The following is a 10,273-nucleotide window of genomic DNA, read 5'->3' as shown; positions in this document are numbered from 1 at the left end:
CGGCCCACCTAACTTTCTGTCTCCCCTTCATGCGTTAGCCTTCTCGGGAAATCCAGTCAGTTACCTTTAACGACCAGTGGTTATCCTGCCTGGGCGCTTAGTGTACTGCCTATGTCCATTTCCTTTTCTTGATTTCAACCACCCTTGGCTCCGGTTTGTTCCATGACTCACTCTGCTCTTCTTCTAGTCTCTTTTAGTTAGACCTATCGTTTTCCTTTCCATCGCTCACTGCGTCGTCCTCAACTTAAGCTGAACCCTCTTTTTTGCTCCGTATAGGTAAGTATCGGCAAGATGAAATTCTCATATACCTTCCTTTTCAGGGTTAGTGGCAGATTACCATCCACGATTTGCAAATGCTTACCGAATGCGATCCACCCCACCCTTATTCTCCAAGTTATTTCACTGTCTTGGTTCAGCTCCACGTTACTACCTGTTCTAAGTAGACACATTCCTTTACAACCTTTAGTATCTCTCCACCTACCGCGATAGGCTGTTTTCTGACGAAACTGTGGCAGATTAGTATTGTGCATATTAAATTTCAGACTTTCTTCTACTTTCTGTGTTCAGTTAAGTAATCATGAGCTGCAATCGCAGGTTACTTAGGTACTCTCCATTAACTCTTATTCTGCACTCTTCCCAATCCAGGGGTCTGAAAACCTCCAGTGAACACGCGGTGATTAGCATTGGACAGATCGTGTCTCCCTGCTTTACACGCCTCTTTATTGGGATTCTGTCGCTTTTTATGGAGAACTACGGTGGCTGTGGATCCGCTACATATTTCTTTCATTATGTTCATGTAGGGTTGGTCGATGCCCCGATTCTGTAGTGCCTGCTTTACTGCTGATGTCTCGACCGAGTCAAACGCCTTCTCGTAAGCTACGAAAGATATGTATAGGGGTTAGTTGTAGTCCACGCATGTCTATACTATCTGATTGATAGTGTGAATAGGGTCTATTTTGCAGTAGCGTGTACGAAATTCTGCGTGATCCTTTGGTTTATTGAGCTCTAATGTCGTCTTAACGATTAGCTATTATTTTTCTAAATGGTTTGTACAGAACTGTCTTTAAGCTGTTTACACTCGATGAAATGACAATGATGGCAACAAAGCTTTTTTTTTTTTCGGGGAGAACATTTTGTTGCTGACTCCTCTGTTGGAAATTACGTCGGCAAATCACGTTTTCAAAAGATGAAAGTGACGTAATGCTGACATATAATTTGTAGACTGCCTAACTGCTTGCTGCCACTCGTCTATTTGTGCGGACGTCAAGACATCCTGCAATTTGCTTACGTGCAGTGTTCGGCCTCCCGGAAAAACGCTGCCTTCTGTTGTGAAGGAATGAAGGAAGAAAAATAACTTCATTTTTGTCTTGCGGAACACTGTTAGCATACGTTTTGGCGCTTCAGGGGAAATATGGAATCATCACCGAAGCAGCGAGACGCCGATGAAATGTGGATATTGCAGGGCAATTCGGCACCCTGAGCAGCTCCCTCTTGTTCATTCTCTTGATTCTGTTGACATCATTCGCTCTTTCTTCGGCACACACGACAATGTCAACACGTATCAGAGCTCGATCCGTCAAGCTCTTACATAAAAACGAGGGACACACAGCAAGATCGGTGAATTTCTTAGGTAAATTTCGTTGTGCGAAGGGGTGCACGTATATTTCTATTTTCGTTACAGCAAAAATAATCGTAAAAAGAAACTAAATATCACTTCTGTGTCGATTCTGTTATTGATGGGTTCGGCTGGACCACGTTGGCATGAAGAACCACACAGATAGAAAGAAACCGCCTTGGAGTTCTGGCTATACTACTCCAGTACGTGAACACAACAAATTTCTAACGAACAGGACAAATAAAAAAAACTGAGCTCTCCGTGACTCATGAAATTTTAGTTTTGCCTCAGTGGCTTCAATACTGAATAATTCCGCAGATCTCACGTACCTTGAGAATCGATGTTACGCGAAGCGTGCACTTGGAACGTGACTGTGTTGTGTTTTCTTATTGAGCGACACGTTACGGAAGGGCGCTAAATATATGTAGAAAAGTTGTACGCACAGACATATGTTAAACAGTCGCATGTTTACTGTTGCGTAACGATGCCTACAGGAACACGGGTATTCGCAATACCATAGGCGGTAAGCTAATATGTAGCCATTGTAGGAGTACGTATGATAGGAGTACGTATGCACTGCGGTTATTACCTGCCCTAAGTAGACATAGTCTTTTACAACTTGAAGTGCACTATTACCTAGCGCTTCGAGATAGGCAATAGTGCACTTCAAGTTGTAAAAGACTATGTCTACTTAGGGCAGGTAATAACCGCAGAGCCGAACCACGAGATTGGAGTAACTAGAAGAATAAGAATGGGGTGGAGCACATTCGGCAAGCACTCTCAAATTATGACAGGTAGATTGCCACTATCCATCAAGAGGAAGGTATATAACAGCTGTATCTTGCCGGTACTTAGCTACGGAGCAGAAACCTGGGGCCGGATTCACAAAACTCACTTACGAAAACATTTTTGCGCAAGAGAAATTTTGCTGCGTAAGTCGATTCACGAAACGAAAAAACGTCGTAAGAGGCCATCGTTGTCACATCGGCCGCTCCAAATAAAGCGCGCTGTGACTGCCCGGGAACATGTCAGCGATGGTGATGCAGTTGCTATATTTGCTTACGTCACCAAAAAGTGCTCGTAAGTGGATTCACGAAGCGAAATTGTGCGTAAAAACAGCATGGCTGAGAGAAAATCCTAAGAGTGGTCCGGACCACTTTTAGGAACAATGTGGCTACTTAGAACCTGCTGCCGCGGCGGTATACTTTGGTGCCCTGGCTGGTTTTGAGTTAATTCACGCCCATTAAGGGCTGCCTGATGACTGCTGGTGCGTTTTTATTTCTTTCGGCGCTTTGAGCTTCGCGTGTTGTTTCCCTTGTACGCAGTGGATGGTGTTGACAACTACCATCGTCCAATAAGTTCGAAGTCGCAGTAATTGAAGAATTCTATTGGGTGTCAATGGCATAAAACTACGCATGTAAAGATTTGTGGTTGGATGAAAACCAATGTGATACGTGAATGGTCGGTGGATTCGAACGCGGCATGGCATAGGATCAACCTTATTTGTTATGTTGTTGTGTTGTGCCCCATCTCATCCAATTAAAAGTGCGACTCGAGATCCTTGCCTCATTGGTGGAAATTACCACCAAAGAGGTTAATGGGAGCACATTCTTTGCACGCTATTGGAAATAAAAATGAGAGGAAGTTTTCAGTGAATGGTTCATAAAGTTTGTGCTCTAGTGTACTTTCATTGGCTCTAACTGTCCAAAGGTTGCGATCTCTGAAATGCAGCTGTCGATACACTTTGGGACGATCTGGAACAAAGCGTACTCTGTAAACCAAAGCTTATTAGGGGTGCGCGTGAATACGCATGGAACTACAAACAAATCATGCATCTTCACCTTCACTGTTCAGACACCGATATGGACCGTGATAATATGGCAAGCAATCGGAATAAAATGACCCTAGTAACTTTTTATGACACCGAAAATATGCAAACCCTCACGATTCTGGAGCAAACCTTGGCTGAATTCATCCCTGCGTCAATTACCAGCCATTTAACTTGGCGCACGAACATCATTCAAATGTAGAGCGAGCCACTGACATGTATTTTGTGCGACGCAGCGACCACTTGACCTGAGAATAATAGCGTTGCGAAGGCGAGTCTTCTGTCGCATGCTATGATCGAAGCAGACGACAAACGCGAGCAGACGACGGCTTGGCCGACAGGCACAGCTTGTGATTGGTTGTGAAGCAATACCCTCTACATCAGCTCACTCCGTGACGTTGCCAAAACACTTCTTTCATCTGGCACGCCTGTCCTGTTCCTCATATCACCCCCCTCGCACATAAGAGAAAATTTTTTCACGCCGTGAAAATAGTGCAAGTACTTTCTAAGAGCTCTCTTATGTGCAGCGCAGTTGTCGAAAACAACATGGCGTCGCAAACAGCATATCGGTCGGTGCGACTTTCAGCAAACGCTTTTCGCACGAGTTACTTCAGCGTTTGACCGGATGTGTTGTGATTACAGCAGCTCTTTCGGTGCGTGTAAGCAGTGCGGAAAGCTGTGGCAGTGCAATGGTGTACGGTGAAGCGCAGCGAAGCCTGTGCGTTGGTGTGGTTATCAAGCGGGGATCGGCGTCGATGTATCGACGGCAACTAACACTCGAGAAGCCTGCAATGTGTGTTTGTGTGCCGGTAACAGTTCGTTCGCTTGACTTTCCAGTCTCTCAGTTGGGTGCTGTGCGACATTTCGGATTGACAGCGTTTTGACACGTTACTTGAGTGACCCCAAGTACGTACGGAAACGTATGAACTACGCGCTCGGTTCTTGCTTCGCCACTAGTTAGCCCGTACGCTTCTATTTACTTGAGAGCAATGTACTGTTCGGGAGTGAAACGATGTTCGTTGTGAACAGTGGGGCTGTGTTGACGTTCCAAGACTTGTGAGCAACATGTGCACGTGTGACCGAAAATTGAAAGACAGCGTTGATAACTGTTTTGCCCTGCGAAGTTGTGGTAGGGCAGCTTGGCGCTTTTGTTTGTTAAGTCGTCACTTCTCCTTTTTCTGACAACCATAGTCCTAGCGCTGTGATGTGATCAACCAAAACTGCGAGATGCTACATTCTGTTGTGGATCGTGTTACTTTGGAAGCGCACCTAGACTGTTCTTCGGTAACAACTTGAGAGTTCTATGTGGCAGCGAGAGCCCGTGAACGTCAAGCTTCCCTCCGGCCCCCAGACCTAGCGCTGTGATGTGATCAACCAAAGCTGCGAGATGCTACATTCTGTTGTGGATCGTGTTACTTTGGAAGCGCGCCTAGACTGTTCTTCGGTAACAACTTGAGAGTTCTATGTGGCAGCGAGAGCCCGTGAACGTCAAGCTTCCCTCCGGCCCCCAGACCTAGCGCTGTGATGTGATCAACCAAAGCTGCGAGATGCTACATTCTGTTGTGGATCGTGTTACTTTGGAAGCACGCCTAGACTGTTCTTCGGTAACAACTTGAGAGTTCTATGTGGCAGCGAGAGCCCGTGAACGTCAAGCTTTCCCTCCGGCCCCCAGAAAAAGCAAAGATTTCACCGGTGCCTTGCTTTGGATGAAGTTGTAGGCCAATATCGCCTAACTAAAGGTTTCCGAGTTCGTCTGGCCATCGTTTTGCACGGCACTAGAGCCTTGACAACAGCCGGTCGTGGCCAGTTCTTACACTTTATCAATGGACGTGCACGCCTGGCCAGCCCTTCATTGCTGTCATTGGCAACTTTCAGTCTGCAGATGCCCTTTGCCTGTTGGCCGTACTTGGTTCGTCATGACACCGACGGCTACTAAATGCTGCCATCGGTGAGTTCACCTTGCAGAACTAAATTTCACCGGTACTATAATTCACGCAGTTCTATAACGTGTGCAAGTTTTTAAGCCCATCAGATGTAATGTTTCTCTATGGTAAGTTGAAGCATGAAAAATTTACTACTACTGTTATATACATACATATATTATGGAGCAAATACATAAAAAGTTTTTTCTGATTTGATACAAGTGAGCTCTTGTTTGATTATGAGGTTGGGCCTGTCGATTGACCACGTTTGATAGTTGGAAAGTTAATGTGAATTTATTTTTCAGGAGCCAGGTTGCACTTAAAAAATTTGTTATTTTGGAAAATTAGTTCTATAGACGATTACCACTGTGGTAGTACTATACTTCAGTAGGACATATATATTGGGGTACGTAAATTTTATATGAGGCTTCAGTTTATTTTAAAGTGATTATAGCAGATTTCGGTCACTTTAACGAAGTGATAGCTCCCTCAAATAAGTATTAGAAGTGAGTGCTTTTAATGATTGTTTTAAATATCTCGTTTTTGGCTCTTCACAGATCGCAGAGATTGGTTGGTTAATGTCCTGTGATGCATCGGTTGCACATTCTGGCACATCAATCCTCATCATTACTTGGAGCACCTGTACAAAAATAGGAAGGACACGTTCTCCCCAACTATGCAAGCCTATGTCACGGCTGAGACTGTTATCATTCAGCGGATGTGGCGTGGAAGCATGCATGGCAGCCTCATCTGGAAGGACTGCGATCTGCTTGGGAGCTTCGAGGGCACAAAACTGCCTAACGGCTGGCTGCAAGGTTAGTTTTTTTTAATACATACGATTACGTGAACACCACTTACTGTGCACAAATTGAAAACCCAAGCATGGTTGCTTTCAGTGGATACCTGTAATATTCTTACACATATTTCTTATTCAACATTTATAGAACTAAATTGCAAGATATTTGAGAATGTTGAAAGCTGAAAGCCTGCAGCATATGAATGAAACTCCAATAATCTGAGACTCAAAAGCGTGTGCTTTAAACGAGCACAAATACTTTGATTCCTTATTGAGCTCTCGAGCTTGTGACTCCCTCTGTGGATCAAGTGCTCTGGAAGAAAATAGCAAGTGGGTGAAAATTGCCTGCCTGTTCACAACTTCCAAGGAGAAAGACCTATTGAAGAACCCTCAGATGACATAGGGCCAGTAACGGCATTTTTTACCTAATGTAGCTTTTTCTCTCTCAGTGCTGTTGCTTGTGTTTAGCCGATCATGTTCACCACGATTGCATAGTGATATATATTTTTCTACCAATTGTACCTGACCTAAGTATGCATTGTTGATCTCTAAAGGTGACTTTCAGTGTGTTTCAAAGCCATGGCTTCTCATTTCTCTGTCTGTGGCTAGCCTATTTCAGCAGCAGAGCGATGCAGCTAGCACACATGCAATCCAAGTCATGGAGCGCTCCTTTGGTCTTCTGCGCAGGACGCAGTATATCCATCCGGCAAGACACTGGTATCAACAATAATGGTGAGTGTTGGTGGCACCTGTAGGAGCCCGTTGTGTTTGTTGCGTATAATTATTTCCCCTGACGAAGTGCATTTTTGAAAGGTTTTCTCCCTTTAGAATAATAGATGTCAGCAACAAGCACACTCATAATCTACAAGTTCTTTGTGTCTTCTAGACTGCCCATTTGCTCCTATTCGCAGTACGGTGAGCTGGCTATGTTAGACAGCCCTAAAGTTATGAACATTTGCTGTTGTGTTGTAATGCAGTCTAACTTGTGTTTCTTAGTGAACTTATTTGTGGTCTGCTTCTCGCACCTAGTGTAAAGTCGAAATAGAAGAAATTTTATTGGCTTTTTATGTTTGACAGAAGTTTCATGCCTTCATCTATAACATTGTAGTTTTGCTCTTGTATCATATTTAATATATTTTCAGTCTTCACTCTTTGTGTGTGTGTGTGTGTTGAGGCTTGTCATTGGCTTCTGAAAATACAATATCGGTAAATATGAACACATAATTGACAACTATACACTCTTGCATGTAGCATGGTTGTAACAATATTCTGTATTTTTCTAAGTTCCAGCAGTAACAAGGGGTTCGGTGCTCCACGGTCATGTACAGTGTATCAAGAACAGAGCACAGAAGACCAACAAGTATAAAGGGACTGCCAGTGACTGTTCTCCTGCGCAAAGTTTACAACAGCAGAAAGAGCACATTGTGATGTCAGGAGCAGCTGCTGCTTAACTTCTTAGCAGTGCATTATTCAGCAGTTCATTTGCTTGCATTCGAAATTATTTAAATTTTGCATGGAAGATACCAAACTATGACACTAATTCAAAGGCTGCTGTAGTGTTAGTGGGCAAATATTTTTGAGCTGAAGTTTTTAACATGTGTGTTAAGTGCCTGCGTGCCTCTACATTTACATGCCAGAAACCACAGCATTCATGGTCGCCAATGGTAACTGTGTTTGCATTCTTTGTAGTACAAGAAGTAAAGCCATGGATGCAGTAATCATGTACTTAGTCGATGTAATCCTTCAGTGTACACTCATTTGTATAGCACCAATGATGCCATGAGTGTATAAGCTCTGGAAAGTGAATCTATGTGGATTATTTTATTTGGAAGGAAGAGGATCATCACTACTCCTAGTATATCTTAACAGTAGATTTTAGTGCTTGGGTATTATCCCACTGCCTGTCCGTCCTTCAACAGTCTACTTATCTACTGTGTAAGTGTAACTTTTTAAATGTATACTTTGCTCGGATAGGTTTGTTCATAATGTAATGCAAGTGACTTATCATCTATGCAGCTCTACTCAGACTAGAAATAAAAGTATTTATTTTTATATGTAGCTATAGCATGCATTCACTTGTGTTTTTCTAGGTGCCTGTACAATTGTTTAGCCCTACAAAAGTGCTGGTATACTCTAATATTGAATCTGGCATCTTAAAATAGTTTGTTAGTGGAAGTAAGAATGTGTTTACAACCAATATTACTATCCTCAGATGAACTGTGAAAACTATGTGGAAATTTATTTACATTCTTTGAACTTTGTGAAGGCAAATGTTGTTATGTTCTTTTATTGTGGTCCCTGTTTCATGCAAATTACACATAATTACTTTGCAGTGGCATAGTATTAGTTCTTATTTTACACATATGTGCTGAGCAACATCGCAGTTGAGGCCAGCAGCAAGACATACATGCAGTGCACTGGAGCATCACCTCACATAGTGTACAGTCTTTGCCCACCAGTAAACTCATTATTTTTCAAGCATACTAATAGACAGCTGTATGGGAACTGTGTTGATGTGCAAACTTTGAAGTCTTCATGAGGAGTGTTTTTCATCATTTTTGTCCAAGTGAAGTAGCTACCCAAGGCCACAACTGGTGGGAATGTGGTGGTTTCCTCTCTCCAAAAGCACTCTTACCAGCTGCCTCAATGTTAGCATGGGGTGAATTCACGAACTGGAAAAATAATTGGTCTTTGTTTTCCTGGCCGAAAGAGTCACTTCCTCCATTGAGCCACCACGACGCGCCAGAATAGAAACTTTTAGCTAAATAAAGTTGATTCTACTTTTGAGAAGTGCTTTGGGGAAATGAAATGGCACCTATAGCTGTCAATATAAACACTGTTTGCACCAAGGAGCTTAGTAGCTTATAATTGTATTATTCATGTATTGTCTAGAATTTACTCGCGCTGTGCCAACTTTCAGCCTAAGTGTCCTAACATGCTTTGTTAGTGGGTTGTGAATGAGCCAAGCTATGTAAATAAACAGAGTGATATTGCAGACATGTACAAAATATTGATGCACAGCCCTTTTCTTTAGCATGACATTGTCAAGGACTTTATTCTTGTGTTTTTTATAAAAACTGCTTGTCACTGGGCAGCATCAGAAAACTATGCATCAAGCTTTTGCGAGATGGTTCGAGAAACACGGTGTCCAGACATAACAGTGCCGGTGGATTTCTCTCGTAAGTTACTTTCTGTAGTATATTAAAAATGAGTGTATTAGAATTGTTCTTTTATAGCCATTCATTTTAATATTTACACCTGAGTGTATGTATGTATGTATGGGTTACATATGTATGTGTGTGTGTGTATATGTATGTATGTATGTATCTTTTAAATGAGAATCCGTTTATCATTGGTAAGTTTGGTAATGATTTGGCTGAATTTGTTTCTAGTTATTTCTCTTTTGAGCCATTATACATTTCAATTTGTTTTGTACTGCATAAAAATAAATGTAACCTTACACAGAATATGTGTGTTCGAAGAAGTTGTTTCATTTACCAATCTACAGTCATGGGCAAGAAATTGGGTAAAATGGAACGAACCTGCGAAGATTAGTTTAGAGCAAAGCTACTCTACATGGCATATCTCATACACATTGCGTTGGTTGAATATGTCGATTTCAACCTTTCAATTTTAATCAGAATAAGCAAGCTATCACCCGTGGTTGTATATGTGTGTGATAATTATGCATACTGTGATACCTGTTCGCAATTACATTTAAGGTCACAAACCTATTCAAGCTGAATACACGAATTTTGTCCATGCACCTTTCATCTGCTCTGGAACTGTTGTTAATAAAAAATAAACTTCAGTTTAGAAATTTATTCTAGTAACCAAAAGCAGGGTATCTCTTTATCACACAAATCAAATTGTCATTGTTCTGTTCCATTCTGGACAATAGGGGACCCTCTCAGCAGAACTCGATTAACTGCTATAGTTCATTTTAACCATTGACAGCGACATTACACTGAAGCGTGCAGCATGAAAAATAGCGGGAGAGAAGGCACAAAGTAATCACTCTGTTTGCGTCAGCTCTAACTGTCCGTGCTCTTTGGTCTTGCTGCATGTGATGATGCCCACCAAATTAGCACGAAAGCGTGTCCCTACAAAGG

General features: G+C 42.4%; 1 protein-coding gene across 1 annotated transcript; it reads left to right on the top strand.

Moving 5' to 3' along the window:
- The first annotated feature begins 6,072 nt into the window (after positions 1 to 6,072).
- LOC142803251 (uncharacterized) lies at positions 6,073 to 9,628 on the top strand. Its single transcript, XM_075888371.1, has 3 exons — positions 6,073 to 6,180; positions 6,771 to 6,893; positions 7,446 to 9,628. The coding sequence occupies exons 1-3, from the start codon at positions 6,084 to 6,086 to the stop codon at positions 7,610 to 7,612; spliced, it is 387 nt and encodes a 128-aa protein (XP_075744486.1). The 5' UTR covers positions 6,073 to 6,083; the 3' UTR covers positions 7,613 to 9,628.
- Positions 9,629 to 10,273: the final 645 nt, after the last annotated feature.

This window comes from Rhipicephalus microplus, chromosome 1 (assembly GCF_043290135.1).
Source record: "Rhipicephalus microplus isolate Deutch F79 chromosome 1, USDA_Rmic, whole genome shotgun sequence".
Classification (NCBI taxonomy): Eukaryota; Metazoa; Arthropoda; class Arachnida; order Ixodida; family Ixodidae; genus Rhipicephalus; species Rhipicephalus microplus.
Note: the sequence above shows the minus strand (reverse complement) of the source record. Positions and strands in the feature narration are given on the sequence as shown.